Below are 16205 nucleotides of genomic sequence, written 5' to 3' on the forward strand. Positions count from 1 at the left end.
CTGGGGACAGAAAAAAGTACCTGGAAGGCGGGAGCCAGCTCAGGCAGGAGCAGGCTGCAAAAGGTGGTGAGGAACCAAACACAGGCTGGGGACTGAAGAAACCGCAGGCCCAGGGTCACATGGCCAGGAAGTGGTGCTGGGCTTCAGCCCCAGCTCTGCCTCAGGGCTGCACAACCTGCCTCAGGTTGCAAAGTCCCTGGGCGGCTCCAGCTGCCTGGGGGAGAGAGGCATTCTGGAGTGATGAAGAACCATCGCTTAGACATCCAGGTGAGAGCAGGAGGTGGCGATGTCACCCCAGGAACACGCAGCATTGCGTCCCTGCTCCTGGAGTGGTTAGCACAACACAGAAAGTGATTGGGGTCAGTCTGTGGCCTTGGTGGCTGGCACAAGAGTTGATGCTATGTCCAGGCTCCTGCACGCCCAGTGTGGTCCCTACTGTGACAGCAGGTGGCCTAGGGTAGGTGGTCCTGATATGGACATGGAACAAGGTAGGAAATGACCTCGGCCGAGTGCAGCAGACCCAGAAGAAGACCTGCATTCTCAGCCTCTGTGCCCATCCAGTTGCAGGGCACCCTGCGGGTCATCCTGGAGCCCCTCCTGGTGGACAAGCCCTTCGTGGGAGCTGTCACCGTATTCTTCCTTCAAAAGCCGGTGAGCCCCGGGGACAGGGGCAGAGATGCTCCTGAGCAGAGCCTTTGGGTTGGAGCCCAAGAATGGACATTGCTATAGCCCCCCCCCCCCCCAGGCCTAGGCCCTCATGCTCCTGCCTCGCTTAATCCTCCAGCAGCCTGAGGAGCCAGACTTGGTCCTACCAAGAGACAAAGCCCAGAGGGGGCACACAGGTGGTCTGAAGAAGAGCTCACAAACTCCACTCTCCAAGGCCAGGCAGCCTGCAGCCGAATGGGCAGGCTTCCTCCTGTGGTGGGTCTTGGCAGGAGGCAGGAGGCAGCAGGCTGGCAGCCCTGGCTTCATCCTGAGCTAAGGTCTGAGCAGGTCAGGGAGGTGCCCTTGCCCATCTGACCTGCCCACAGGGGGCAACCCTGGCAGGCTGGGCTCTCTGTTCAGGCAGGTGTGAGGTACTTGGAAGAGGTTCTCAGCTCCTTGTGGCCTAACAGCCTCCTCCTGCCCCTGTAGCATCTGCAGATCAACTGGACAGGCTTGACCAACCTGCTGGATGCACCAGGCATCAAGTAAGTGCCTGGGAACCTCCAGGGAGGTCCCCAGTGGAGGCACAGGGTTCTGCTGTCAGTGCCGGGAGCTGCATAAGGATGTGCCCACCCTCCTATTCCATGCATGAGGACTGGGGCGAGAGGGACAGCCTTGAGCCCTCCCTTCCACAGGGAGAGCCTCTGTAGGTGTGGGCCGAGGCTGACAGGGCTGTGCCCAGAAGAGAGACACACACACACACACACACACACACACACACACACACACACGGGCAAGAAGCGCTTTACTCAGTGTTGGGCTGAGGGGCATTCAGGTCCCTGTCCTGGGGCTCTGATCAGATGAGGTGTTCTGGAGACCACGGGGGCTAGTGAGAGAGGAGCCCAGGCCAGCTAGCTCTTGGCTCTGTCACTTAGCAAATTTGTGACTGTGGACAGGCTATTTCACTTCTCTGGGCCTGTTGTCAGTAAAAGGGAAGCCTGGTTCCTCTGACTCGAGGTCCCTGGGAGAGCATTTGGGGATGTGGTGACCATATACTGGGATTGGGCACATCCAGGTATCCTCTTCATTCTTCAAGCTAGCCCCTCCCTAGCCCATGTCTGTGGTGAGAAGTCCAGGTGGCCTCATGACTGTGGTCATGAACTCAGGCACAGGAGGGGCTGGCTGTCACAGCGGAGGCTGGTGAGGAGGGGCTGGTCTGGAGGTCCCAGGCCCCTGGTGAGGCGCAGAGGAGGGCTCCAGCCCCTCAGACATGCCTCCCCAGGAAGGAGGGACAGGGACTGGCCAGGATAAGCACTTCTTTCATTCAAACAACATTTGTTGAGCACTCACTGTGTGTCCCTCCTGTCCCTATATCCCTGTTTTGGGGAGAACGAGGTGGGCTATAATGAGAACAGGGGCGTGCCAGGCAGCAGAAGGCTACAGTAGCCAGCTCTTGCGTAGTGTTTCCATGGTCCAGGCACCGCACACGTCTCCTCCCCTACAGCTACTCAAGGAGGCCAGCATTGCTAGCCGACCTCCTAGAGTTGAGGGAACCCAGGTGCACAGAGGTGGGTGATATGCCTAAGGTCACACAACTAGGGGGCAGTTGAGCTGAGATCATACCCAGGCCCAGGGTCTGTTCTTGGCCATCCAGAGAACAAAGCAGGGCTGGGGTGGTGGGTGCCAGAGGGTGCAGGTGGGAGGGCTGCTATTTGGGACAGAATATCAGGGTTTGTCAAAATGGATAGCCACCTCCATCCAGATGGGAAGTGGTCAGGCTGCCTGTCAGGGCCCACACCTAGCTGGGCTGTCGGTTCCAGTGCTGAGGCTGGGTGGAGGGACAGGTGGCATGGGGAGGGAGTGTTACTTGCTATAGTTGGTCATGCCTGATACCCCAGTGAAGTGTCAGACAGCCTGCTGGAGGACCTCATTGCCGCCCACCTGGTGCTGCCCAACCGCGTGACTGTGCCTGTGAAGAAGGGCCTGGATGTGACCAACCTGCGCTTCCCTTTGCCCTGTGTGAGTGAGTACCTGGTGCTGGCCGCAGCATCAGTGTGGAGGGACACCTGGGCGGCTGGGGAGGTGTCCTGAAATGCATTCTCAGATACTGATCCTAATTTCTACCCTTCGAGGGCTGGCATCCCATTTCAGAGGGTGGAGACTGAGGCTAGGAGGTGGGATGACTTTGCCTGAAGTCATTTTACCATCCAGGGAGGGGCAGAGCCCAGGCACATTGTCTTCTGTGCTCCTGGCAGCCCCTGTGGCTTGTGTTGAGGATTGTGTGCAGCCATTCCCATGACACCCCAGGAGGTCCCTGGACTCTGTCAGTTTGGGTCAGGAAGAACCTTTGGGTCTACTGAGGAAGAGTCTTGGTTGATCTGGTGCACTGAGCCACACTGTCTTCCCATCCTGGGTCCAGCTCAGGACTCCCTTGGGGACAGTCTCTACACAAAGGTGCCTTGGCTGTGGGCCTGAACTCCTGGGGGCTGGGAGTCAGGACCCCAAGAGAGGGGAAAGCACCCATTCTTACCCTCAGCACCAGGTAAGAGCATGGCCTTCTCACCGAATGAGGCACACATCTGCTGAGGGGTAGGGGTGGGGGGGGGGATCCCAGAAAACCCAGGCTGGCTGGGGATACAGCTCATGTGTCCTCTCAGCCTTCCCATGGTGGCACACTGGTGTGGCCTGCACTGTATGTGTGATGGTCCCCAAGTAACAATACAAATGCCTCCTCCCATATCACAATTACTAAAGACTTGCTGTCCTTAGAGTATGTCCCACTGTCCTTAGAGTATGTCCCACTTGGGATGTACGAGTAGTCACACTACTACATTTTAGACTCCCTTGGAATAGTTCCATTGGCCACAAATGTTTACATTTGTTTGTTTCAGTCTCTTTTTTATGACTTCATTGTTACCTTAATTTCCTTTTACAATTATGCAAATAGTTGTGTGTTTCTAAAGTTCTATATAAAACCAAATTATATTTTAAGAAATTCAACTTCTACCTCTTGTTCCCTCCAGTTCCTATAACTAATGGTTTATCCTGCCCTGATTTTTCCTTGGTTTTCAGTAAGAATAGATAGATATATACGGTCCTATGTGCACATATTTGATTATCTTCATAGTCCCCTTCCTTGGGAAGATGGTAGCCTACTGTAGTTTCCCTACCTTGTTTTTGTCACTCATTGGGTTGTGGAAATCTCACAATGGCAGCATGGAGACCGCCCTCATTCCTTCACAGCTGCTGGGAGGCTCTTCACTGTGGGAATGTACTGAAGCTGGTTCACCCCTTGATGAACAGTTAGGTCATGTGTCTGGACTTTTGCTGTTACAGATACAGTGCAGTGAATAGCCTTGTGCAGGCGTCATCCTATATTTTTGCCGGCATGCCTTTGGGATAGGTTCCCAGATATGGGAACAAAGAGAAAATGTGGGTCAAGGGGAAAATGCATATGTATTTACTGCTATTTCTAAAGTAGTAGTTCCAGGATGGCGGCAGACCTCAAGCCCTGTGAATCGTTCTTTTCAGATTTCCTGTGCTGTTTGTTATTAAGAGTGTTTTAGTTTTCATTTCTTTTTGAACATCCCTCTATGAGTGTGCAGAAGAGCTCTGTGCTGTGGCATGGCCCAGGGTGTGGTGGCTGACACTTGGTGTGGGGCCTTAATGAGTAGAAGGACTTCCTACCAGCAGCAGGCAGTGCCCACAGGATGCTCCACTGGGTGTGGAAAAGAAATGATGTTAGGACTCAGTCTATATGCAGGTTACGTGAAGAGGGCTGATGGGAAGGAGGAAGCTCCTGAGGCGACATGATTGTTGGTACAGGACAGGAAATGGGTGCATTTGAATAGCCCTCCATGTAGCAGTTTGGAGGCAGGGTGGGTGGGAGGGTCAGAGACATGGTAAAACATGCTGGTGCACTGGGAGAGCCTGAGTTCCTACCATCACTTGCTGTGTGGCTTTGGCCAGCTCATTGCTGTCTCTGGCTTCCACCTCCCCATCCAGACCATGGAGCAGGTGAGCTGGGGGTGGTAGTGATCTCTGATGACTGTGGCCCTGCTTTCCTGGGCCTTGATGGCTGATGCAGCCCTGGAAGCAGCTGTGAGCCCTGGGGGGGGGGGGGCTTTTCCAGGGGGTGATCAGAGTCTACTTGCTGGAAGCTGAGAAGCTGTCCGCAAAGGATGGCTTCCTGGGGCTTGGAGGCAAATCAGACCCCTACGCCAAGGTGAGCATCGGCTTGCAGCATTTCCGGAGCAGGACCATCTACAAGAACCTGAACCCCACCTGGAATGAGGTATTTGAGGTAAGGGTCTCCTTGGCCTCTTTTGACAGTCCTGGGTGTCTAGAGGTTTCATCTGGGCTGTGCTGGGCATAGTCAAGGTGGGGCCTTGTCCTGTGGAGAAGCTCTGGCCAGCCATGGGACTTGGAGATGGGCAGGCAGGTTGGTGTGATTCCTGACCCCATATCCACCAGGCCTCTGGAGGTGGGCTGCCTTGGTCCTGTATTTTCAGCCTGCAGGCAAATCCCCCTATCTTCTTTCCCTACCAGAATTAGCTTTGTTGGAAATTCTCAAAGAAAAAAAAAAGACCCTCAGACAGGCAGTTCTGCCCACACCCCAGCCTTCCCTGCTAGAGCCACACATCAGGTACCTGAAGTCCTTCATTAGGTCCACCCACAGTCCCTGCTACTTGAAGGGTGGACCCACAGTCTGTTAAGACCTCGAAGGCCCCTCCAATTTCACATTCCAGGACTGCCACCTTGGTGCCCTCTCCAACTTCCCCTCACAACCAGCCATCTGTGTGCTGTCATAAATGGGCCAAGGCAGGGAAACAGTGATAAAGGGTGGATCAGTGTCCTGGGGTGCCACAGCCATGGGGCCAAGGGAGTGTAATGGGCAAGTGCTCCGGAACCCACAGGCCCAAGGCAGAGTGGATAGCAGCCACTGCCCCGGTTTGTTCATGTTCTCTAGCCTCCTCCACCCTGTGTGAGGGGCATCCTTTCCTCCTTGTGGGTGGGGTTCTGAGGCAATTAAAAGGCCAGGAACCTGCCTGCGCACCAGGCTGGGATTTGGCTCCCTCAGGTCATAAGGGCTGATGGATCAGTCGCGACCTATTGGTCAGGACACCTCTCTCCTTTCAGTTCATGGTGTATGAAGTCCCTGGGCAGGACCTGGAGGTGGACCTGTATGATGAGGACACGGACAGGGATGACTTCCTTGGCAGGTGAGGAGGATGGAACTGGGCCTTGGACCTCCCCTGCCTGGGGCTGTGGGCTAAGCCTGTGAGGACCCAGGCACCCCTGCTCTCATTGCTTACTGACCTGTAACCCTCTCTGGTCACCTTGAAATGGTGACTGTGCCAGGCAGCCTGCCCCACCAACCACAGTTCTGCCACTCACTTTCCTGGATGTCTCTCAAGTCTCCACCCCTGACCTAAACCCTGGGGCAGGCCAGAGAGAACCCCAAGTATTTTGCATGATGGGCTCTGCTTTCTGCCCTCCTGACAATGTACCCAGAGTCCCCACTTGGAGCAGAGGGCAAGGCTGGCATGGATGACAAGGGATCCAGTTCCAAAGAACCCTGGCCACTCCCTCGGGATTCTAGGAAGGTTGAAATGGCTGGGGTGGGACTGGCCATCAAACCTTCAGATTTACATGTCTTTGGGTCAGGCAGTCCCATGTCCAGGAATCTCCTACAAAATAAAAGCATTAGTACTCAAAATGCTATTGCATAAGTATTTGTGGTAGCAGAACACACCCCCTCCTCACCCTGGAAACATGAATGGATGTCCATTCCCAGGGCACTGGCTGAATGTTCAAATGAGTAAGTTGCCATTGCCAAATGTCAGAGTATTCTGTACTTTTAAAAACAAAGTAGCAGGTGTGGTGTTACATGCTTATAATCCCAGTTCCTCAGGAAGTTAAGGCAGGAGGATCACAAATTCAGCGCCAGTCTCAGCAGTTTAGCAAGGCCCCAAGCAACTTAGTGAGATACTGCCTCAAGATAAAAAGGGCTAGGGAGGTGGCTCAGCGGTTAAACACCCCTGATTCACTCCTCAATACAAAAAAAAAAGTAACATCTATGTGCTGATTGAGACCCAATTTGTAGGTAGGGAAGCTGTGTCATGGGATTCAGAGGACCTGAATGTGTTCACATGAGCAGAGGAGCCTGGAAACTGCTGGCACTGCTCGCCTCCAGGCCAGAGGCAAAGAAGAGAGTTTCTAGTCTCTCACCCTGCCCCCTTGCTTGATTCCATGAATGTCATTATAAAAAGTGGAAATAAAACCAAATGGGAGACAGCCTGACAGCTAAGAAACAGCTCACTAACAGGTGTTGCCTGTCATCTTTATTTTCCATCTTAATGAAACAGTTGTAGTTTCAGTGTTGCAAATTAGAGGAGTGGTTTGTGGCTCATGCCGTATGTGGCTGAGCGAGTGAGCAAGGGGACGCTGTACTGTGGGAGTCACCACCTCTCACACAATCTTAGCCCTTGCAGGGTACCTGGGGGCAGTTTCCAAATCAGAGGGCATTCTGTTAAGGTGACTGGGGGTGGTGCTTGCAGCACTGAGCAGTGTGGAGAGGGCACAGGCCAGGGAGGCTAAATCCCTGTGAAGCATGGGCAGTTTTGCACAATAAAGAATCATCACATTCAAAATGCTAGTAGCCCTGCTGCTGAGAGGTCCACAGGCAACATGTCCAGCAGCCCCTTTGTCTGGGAACCGCCTGCCTCCCTGGGCACCATGTGCCCAGTGGTCAGCTAGTCCTTCCTTCACTTGAATGGAAGTTTGACATCCCATTGATTCTTGGGATGAAAAAGATCTGTTGACTTAACGGCCCCAGGTAGATTCCAAGATGGGCCTCCAGGCCCCCTCTGTGCTCCTCCTTTGTGCTGACCTCCTTTCCCTTTGTGTTCCAGCCTGCAGATCTGCCTGGGGGACGTCATGACAAACAGAGTGGTGGATGAGGTAAAGTAGTGCCACAGTTCCTGGTGGGGGGTTGGCCCACTTCCCAAAGGCAGCCCTGGCAGATTGTCCTGGGAAATGGGGCCTTCTGTGCTGGCTGCATACACCCCATTCTTGGGGACAAGAGCTGGGTAAGGCACAGGTGGCTCCAGGGAAACTCAGGGCCTGGGTTAGAAGAAGCTTCCCTGGGAAATGTCCAGAGTGAGGATCCCAGCAGGGAATGTACCATTGCAGGGTGGGTCTGTCCATGCTGAGTACCACTTGCCCTCCTGGAACCTGTCTGCCCACCTTCCTGCTGAGCCTATGTCTGGGTTGGCATCTTTTCCTGGAGCCCAAGACTGAGTGTTCCAAAAAGGGTCAGTAGCCTCTCCCTGGCCCTCTTTCTGAACTTCCCTCTCCCACCCCACCTCACAGTGGTTTGTCCTGAATGATACAAACAGTGGGCGGCTGCATCTGCGGCTGGAGTGGCTGTCACTGCTCACTGACCAGGACGCTATGACTGAGGTGAGTGCGGGATGTCACAGGCTCCCTAGCAAGAGCGGGTACAGGGTACGTGCAGGCTGTGTACAGGAAGAGGCAAGGGAGGAGATGAAGCCCCTTACTTCTTGCTCATGTCCTGGAAAACATGTCACTCAGCCCCCTCTCTCCACCCAGGGAAGCCCCTAATCTCTCAGCATACAAGCTTCTAAACATCTCAGTCATGTTTACGGAAGTCACGGTCAAGAGCTCTGTGTCAATGCCTGTCATCCCAGGTCAACAGGGAAATCACCTTTGTGTCTAATTTGAATCTGTCATGCTGCCGTTTGTTGTACTCTTATCCTCAACAAAAAGTTAGGCCATGAGAGATCTTACGGCTGGTGTGGAGAGTAAGGGTTGGCTTCTTTTTGCTGTATCATCTGCAAAACCAGCAGGTGTATCCTGCTGCTGGGGACACCCAGTGAGAGCCTGTAACTGTTTGTAGGACCATGGTGGCCTCTCCACTGCCATCCTTGTGGTCTTCTTGGAGAATGCCTGCAACCTGCCGGTGAGTGGTGAGGTTTTCAGGGTCACACGCACCCTGCTTTGTGCCCATTACTTCCAAAAGTCCATGTGTTGCTTTAACTCCATTTCTTCTGGTGCTGCAGAGAAACCCTTTCGACTACCTGAATGGTGAATATAGAGCCAAAAAACTCTCCAGGTTTGCCAGGGTAAGTGTGGATGTGCAAAGCAAGGGCAAATTATGGCCTCCCCCCACCCCAGAAAGTAACCAGTCTGTGCATACAGTCAGGGGACAACAAGGGGACCATTCCATGGATCCACCATGTACCAAGCACTGGACTAAGCAACTTGCCCCTATTTGTCATCTGAGTCCCCTGATGACTGATGTCAGTAGCTTTTATTGCCCATTTATAAATGGGACCCAGAAGGTTATTGCCTGGGTCTGTGAGGACTGGAACATGACTTCATCTATTTCCATAGCCCCAGGGAATAAGGGCCTCTGTTTACCAAGCCAGCTCGGGCCTCTAGTCTGTAATCAAGCCTCTCCTGAGGCCAGTCCTGTCCTGGTGCTTGCATAGTAACTGCTGCCCAGAGGGCCTGGGAGCACAGGGCAGTCCTCTCTCAAAGAGAAGCAGTTGGTTACCCCAGGAGCCACTGACGGGGGTGGTGTCTCAAGATGACCCTGACAGCACTATTAATGCTGTGAGTTTGCCTCCTCACAGAACAAGGTCAGCAGAGACCCTTCTTCCTATGTAAAGCTGACTGTAGGCAAGAAGACGCATACAAGTAAGGTAAGACAGCGGGTGCGTAGGCCTGGGCCAAGGAAGTTGGGCCCCAGCCCTCAGGGACGGAGGCAGAAAGGAAGAAATTCCCATACACTGAGGACTTAGTAGGCTCTTTAGTCCTCATGATAACCTCCAAAATAGTTTTATAGCTGAAGCTGAGGTCTTTCCCAAGAGCAATTGTACAAAGCAGCAGAATTGGGGTTCAAGCTTGGCCTGGCCCTACAGCCTGTGTCCTTTACCCCAGCACCAGGAATTCTGTCAGCTCTGGGCTCAGTGAGCCTTCATGATATGAGTTTTTAGTCCCCATACTTCCCTGCAGAGCACTGTCAGCATTTTGAATCTAGCTGTGTGGTCCTCGTACAGTCCCCCACTAAAGCATGTGATATCTGATCTCTGGGGCCAGACTGAAAGCAGCAGGTGCCAGTATCTGTGCTCTCTCCTCCTTCTGTTCCCAGATCTGTCCCCACAGCAAGGACCCGGTGTGGAGCCAGGTGTTCTCCTTCTTTGTGCACAGTGTGGCAGCTGAGCACCTCCGCCTGAAGGTGTGCTTGAATCTGGGCTCCTAGAATGCAGTTAAGAGGTTGCGAGTCTGACATGCGTATCCAGCGGTTCTGGCAGTGAGTCAGGGCCTGTGAGGGAGAGGAGACTGAGGCTCCCCAAGGCCTTGTCTCCTCCTCCAGGCGGGTGCCCAAGGTCATTGTGGAGGAGGCTGTCCCTGCACAAGGGTCTTTATAGTTGTTACAAAGTAGCTTTAGAGTATACTCAGGACATTGATAATGGCAGATTTCAATTTTTTTTTCATTTAATCTTCACAAAAGATCTGGGGAAGAGAGTCTTTATTTCGTTTATTTCACCCATGAGGAGATAGAGGCTAAATCAATGATTTGCCCAAGATTTCATGGACAAGAAATTGAGGAGCTGAGGGATTTGGGGCCCTGCGTGGACAGTCCATTGTGGAGCAGCTCAGCCCATGGTCTCTAAAGCCCGATGGCCCTAGCCACCTGACTAGCTTGGAGCACTTGCAGGCAGGGACCAGATGCCAGTAGCTACACAGCTCAGACTTAGTCATGGTATAGGTGGATTTAGTTCCCCCTCTAATTGGCCCAGGTGCTAGATGATGACCAGGAATGCGCTCTGGGAGTGCTGGAGTTCCCGCTATGCCAGATCCTCCCCTACGCTGACCTCACCCTGGAGCAGCGCTTTCAGCTGGACCACTCTGGCCTGGACAGTCTCATCTCCATGAGGCTGGTGCTTCGGGTAAGCCCCTCGGCCTGGGGGTGGAGCAAGGTGAACTGTCCCCGCATGAAGAAACTACTCTGTGCTGAAGATGCCAGGAAATGGATTTGGTTTTCATCTCTTGGAATATTGTCAGCTGATATTCCTTCAAATACTGCCTCTTCCCTATTTTTCAGTCCCTCCTAGAACTTCTGCATTGAACCTTTACAGCTATCCTCTGTAACCCTTGTTCTCATCTTCTCTTTCCCATCTCATAGTGCTACATTCTACCTTCTTGATCACAAATTTTCTTTGGCTATGCCTAGTTTACTGTTCGACCTGTTTATTTCAGTGGTGAGTTTTCTAATTCTCTCTTCCAAATCTACCTTTTTTTAATTGTATTGTATCTCTTTGTGTCTATATTCCATCTTTGGTCATTGGCAAAGATTGTTCATTCTATCATCTGGAAGGTCTGGGACACTGATCTGCTGCTACATTTCCATGATGACTCATTTCTCTAATTGACAATGGCCTGCATTAAGGCTGGCTGTTCTTCCCAAGGAAGTTTTGTTGCCACTGGGTACCCTCAGAAGCATTACAAGTCTGGATTCATTTGTTATTTTCTTTACTTTGGGTATCAAAACCCATGGGTAAAATAAATGAACTCAATAAATCTGAGGACAGGCCAATAAGTTACAACTCCTCTACCACCACCCTACCAAAAAACAAAGAAAAACCTAGAGTATATTATTATTCTACCTTTTTCACAGAAACCACCTTCAGGATCTCACATTGACCCAAGGAAAGCTTAACTTTTGTATTTCACTTTTCACTGTCTTTTTCACTTAAAGAATTACTTAAATTTGGCTATGCATTTAAAAGGATGTTTCGTTTTATTCTGGCATAATGGCTTTTCAGCATATTTGGATTACCATGTTTATTTCTGGAAATGGAATTCCCTAGGGTCTTGATGATGAGGGGAAGGAGAAACAATAGCTGAAGTTGATTGGTAGGCCCAGCCATAACCATCTTATCATCTGCTTCTAGTTCTTGCGTGTGGAGGAACGGGAGCTGGGGAGCCCCTACACAGGACCCGAAGCCCTAAAGAAAGGCCCTCTGTTCATCAAGAAGGTGGCCACTGACCACAGTTCCAATGCCCCAGCCCAAGGAGAAGGCCCTACAGATCTTCCATGTCCCCCAGACCCTTCTTCAAACACCAAGGAGGCACCCAAGAACGCCACAACCACCACCAGTGCTGTCCCCGAGCCCCAAGAGACAGGCCCAGAGCCCAAAGGCAAGGACAGTGCCAAAGGGCTCTGTGAGCCCCCAGGGAAGAAGAAGAGCTCAACCACCGTCTTCTTGACTGTCCCAGGCCCCCACTCTCCGGGGCCCATCAAGTCACCCAGGCCCATGAAATGCCCTACCTCCCCATTCGCATGGCCACCCACAGGACTAGCTCCCAGCATGTCCTCGCTCAACTCCCTGGCCTCTTCCTGCTTTGACCTGACAGATAACAGCCTCTACATTGAGTATGCACCTCTGCTTAATCTCTAAAATCACCTGCATGAAAAGTATCTCCCTGGATGGAAGAGTAGATATGAACTTACACACCTGTGCAAATTCTGGTTTTCCACAAAACATCTATACTAGAGGCAGCATGACACAGGGCATGAGCCAGTTATGGCTCTAGTTACTCTAACTGGACAAGAGATGCTGGCCTGCAGTTGTTAAGGACCCTTCCAGCAGAAACATTGAGTCTCACTGGGATGATACAAAAAGCACGAAGTATAGAATTACGTAACTGGTAGTCACTTACTCTTTACCATGGCCTTATTTTATGAGATTTAATTGAGTCTTCACAATAGCCCCACAAGATAGAACTTACCACCATAAAAGTAAGATTTACCAAAGTCCCCCAGGAATCATGACAAAGGCAGAGACACTCCAGGGTTCATGCTCTTCCTACTGCAAAGTAGGATAAATGTTGACGCTAGATGGAACATTCCTGAGATTATTAACCTACATGGCTCTGTGTTCCCCAAGTAGGACATGTCTCTCTGTCTTAGGGGAGAGGGCCAACACTTTAATGATGAGAGGTGACAAACCCTTTCTTCACAGAGGTGGGGACTGCGGGCAGCGGCGGCTTGGCGAGATTCAGCTCACGGTTCGCTACGTGTGTCTGCGGCGCTGCCTCAGGGTGCTCATCAACAGATGCAGGTAGGAGGGTTCTTTAGAGGCATCAGGTGGCCACAAACTAAAGTGGGGGCCAGGATGTGAGGTTCCCAGGTGGAGAAGTAACATATTGGGAAGAAATGAGAATTGAAGGCTTGTGTGCTGTGAAAGAAGAGAATCCCCAAAGGAGCACTTGGATGGTCATTCTTTGGGGCTGATGGTCTCAGAGGTTTGCTCGGACATAACTACTACAAAACTGTCTGGGGGTGACTGATAGCCAGTATAATTCCCTTGGAATTATACTGAGTATAATTCCAGAGTACTTGCTGTACCCCAAATACAAAAATTCAGATTTTAAAAATACACCTGGTATCTTGTCCTCTAAATGCCTCTAGTCATCTAGACTATAGAGGGCTCTCTACCCGGGCCATCCAAGCTGAGTGGCCAGTACGCTTTCTCCCAAATGAGTCTTTTCAGGGGACTCTCTTCTCTACAAATCAGAAACCTGACGCCGTGCACCAGTAGTGGGGCAGATCCCTATGTCCGCATCTACTTGCTGCCAGAAAGGAGGTGGGCAAGTCGGAAGAAGACCTCGGTGAAGAGGAAGACCCTGGAACCTCTGTTTGATGAGACGTGAGTGGGCCCTCAGCCATCCTAGAGTGCCTTATCCACTTGCGTATTGTGTGTCCCAGGGAGCCTGCCAGGGCAATACAACATGGTCCGACTCCATGAAGCTTTCATATGCTTTCTGGCAGGGAAAGGACAACGTGGGCCATTTATCACAAAGGCTGCCCTGAGAGAGTGAAGCATTCCTGATTATTGAATGTTCTACAATAATTTTGTTGTTGTAGATAGACACAATACCTTTATTTTTTTAATGTACTGAAGATGGAACCCAGTGCCTCAAGTATGCAAGGCAATTGCTACAACCCTAGCCCCCCCCTCTTTAATAAGATTCAAATCGTTTTACTGCCAAATAAGTATTGGGGGGGGCATTTTTAACTGCATGCTAGCTAGACCTAACGTTTCCTCCAGAGCTCTTTGCTTCTCTTCCCTCCTGCAAACAGCAGAGGTGTTAGATGAAGGACTCCTCCCTTTCTCCGCAAAGGCTTGACCACTCATGTTCCTGGGGACAGAAGAGATTAGGTAGACTCTAATCATGTTTCTTACTTTTGATGGGGTAGTGGCAGCAAGTCTGATTTCAAGTATTTTTATTCTTGATAATCCTCAAGGTACTAAAACCAAAATGTCTTGTTTGCTTCAGAATCCTGAGAAAAGAGGTTACAGCATCTTCCTAAGTTGGCTAGAAATGGCTTAATTATGATTCCCTCTATTCCTGATCAATAACTACTCATTTAAGAGGACCGAGTTCTCTTTGAGCTCATCAGTAGAGCCACACAAGTAAGAGATTTTGATACAATTATAGAAGGATGTCACAATTCTACATAGGAATACAGAAAAGACTTAACTTTTAAAACAATCATTAGTAAATTTCCTAAAATTATGCCTGGATTATCTAAAAGGCAGACTTAGCACTCCACCCTAAAAATAATACAGAAGTAAAGGCTCTCTTAGGATTACAAAGTTCATATATAGACTCCTCTGCCCTACTTTACAGTCACTATTTTACATGTAGCTTGAAAAAGCCTAACTCTTGAGCAAACAACTTGGAAAGAGGTTGAGCAGGTTCAGAGTGGGGAAAGGCAAAGTAGAATTAGACAAATGGGTCATAAACTCCAAACCACAGTAGTCTGAAAGGCACACAGCCTCAGAACACTTCCAGGATTCTGAATACCTAGGAACCAATATGCTCTTCATAGTCTACCGCTCCTGCTTTACTAGGGAAGTGGATAAAACACTTCAGATTTTCAACAAAAATGACTTTTTTTTTCTTCCTAAAGATTTGAATTTTTTGTTCCCATGGAAGAAGTAAAGAAGAGGTCACTCGATGTTGCAGTAAAAAATAGTAGGCCACTTGGCTCACACAGAAGGAAAGAGTTAGGAAAAGTAAGTACAAGAAGGGTTCTTGGTACTATGTTCCTCCCAGTACTCTAACTCAAGTCCCCTGAAATTAAATATAGAAATATAAATTCATATGATAAAACCTATTTTAACAAGAAATCTATCAAACTCAGTACTACCCAAGAATTTGAACATCTACTACGGTAATAAGTACTGTGATAAGATCCAAGCTTTGCACAATATATTTACCTAAAGTGGAAGAAATATACTCCCTAGGACTATGCCAAGGAAAGGCCCCCAAAATGGTATGTGTACAGTATTTCATAGTGTTACATTCAAATAAGTACCCTCTACTTGCCTCTTTAGAGGCCAATTCTATAAAGTAGATGGTATTATCTTCATTTTTACAGATGAGGCAGGTTTTCTTTTTATAAATTCATATATAAACTTGAAAACATGACCTGAAATTCCTAAAGTACAGGCACTTGTCTTTCCCCAGGACAGTAAGTTCACTGTCTGTATTGTCCCTCTCGAGAAGGTCCATTTTGAACGCCTAAGAGCCCAAGGAAATTTTATGATGGACTCATGCAGTGTTTTTGGAGGGAAATAATTATTTGTGGTTGTTTAGGTGCTGATAGACTTATCAAAAGAAGATCTGATTAAGGGCTTCTCACAATGGTGAGTATGCTCTTTCATTTATCACTGTTCATCTGTTCTTCAAGACACTGTCTTAGCTACCCTCTCTCTCCAAAGTCCTTCCCTTTTCAATATCAAGAAAAGAGACAAACTACTAACACCTTTACTTCAGGCTTCACTAACTCCATGTCTCATTAACCTATCACATCCCTGTTAACTACCCTTATTCTTGGCTGGCCAACTTGGAGAGAGTTGCTGCTGGCTCTGTAGAGGCCAATGCCATTCATTAGTAATGAGCAGGTATTGTGGACCTAATACAAGTCCAAATCCAACTGCCTTGCAGGTATGAGCTGACTCCAGATGGACAGCCCAGAAGCTGAGGATGAGTAGCAACATCGCTGATGTGTCTATACATGTACAGTTTGCCATTTGATGAAAGTAAATACTGTGTTAAATTTATCTGCATGGCCAGACAGTATTAGGAAGAAACAGGAATTATGGAAAGAACTGGGGATATTTGTGGACATCTGATTTAGGTCTTGCTAGAAAGTGTCCTGTCCCTAACATACAGGCTGGAAGAAGTCCTACAGGAGCTACCAGTATTCCTGGGCAGTTATTGACCAAGGGAGGACACTTTTCTGGATATAAAAAGTGACCCCAAACTGCCAAGAGCTAGCACTGCCAAAGCCCTGTTTGTAACTTGTATGCCTGGACCTTTGACTCTGTTACAGAGATATACCTAAGTACTCTGGTGGTGGGGAACCCAGGGCCAAGTTCCAAACCTAGGTCTGAGTCTGAAATTTCTTAGCAGAGTGCTAAAGGCTGCTGAGGAATGGCACTGCCAAAGGAAAA

The 16205-nt window shown here is 49.9% G+C and overlaps 1 protein-coding gene across 1 annotated transcript in view; it reads left to right on the plus strand.

The window, feature by feature from the left end:
- Esyt3 (extended synaptotagmin 3) overlaps positions 1–15819 on the plus strand; it is a 40294-nt gene extending 24475 nt beyond the window's left edge. Inside the window, exons 6-23 of the mRNA XM_026385026.2 lie at positions 562–651; positions 1135–1190; positions 2544–2664; positions 4778–4948; positions 5785–5867; positions 7560–7608; positions 8020–8109; positions 8567–8629; positions 8730–8792; positions 9306–9374; positions 9824–9910; positions 10476–10625; positions 11631–12112; positions 12702–12800; positions 13257–13388; positions 14657–14762; positions 15346–15395; positions 15697–15819. Of these exons, the coding sequence (XP_026240811.1) occupies positions 562–651; positions 1135–1190; positions 2544–2664; positions 4778–4948; positions 5785–5867; positions 7560–7608; positions 8020–8109; positions 8567–8629; positions 8730–8792; positions 9306–9374; positions 9824–9910; positions 10476–10625; positions 11631–12112; positions 12702–12800; positions 13257–13388; positions 14657–14762; positions 15346–15395; positions 15697–15733 (1998 nt within the window). The 3' untranslated portion in view covers positions 15734–15819. The remainder of the gene's footprint in view (positions 1–561; positions 652–1134; positions 1191–2543; positions 2665–4777; positions 4949–5784; positions 5868–7559; positions 7609–8019; positions 8110–8566; positions 8630–8729; positions 8793–9305; positions 9375–9823; positions 9911–10475; positions 10626–11630; positions 12113–12701; positions 12801–13256; positions 13389–14656; positions 14763–15345; positions 15396–15696) is intronic.
- Positions 15820–16205: the final 386 nt, after the last annotated feature.

This window comes from Urocitellus parryii, chromosome 2, assembly GCF_045843805.1.
Source record: "Urocitellus parryii isolate mUroPar1 chromosome 2, mUroPar1.hap1, whole genome shotgun sequence".
Classification (NCBI taxonomy): Eukaryota; Metazoa; Chordata; class Mammalia; order Rodentia; family Sciuridae; genus Urocitellus; species Urocitellus parryii.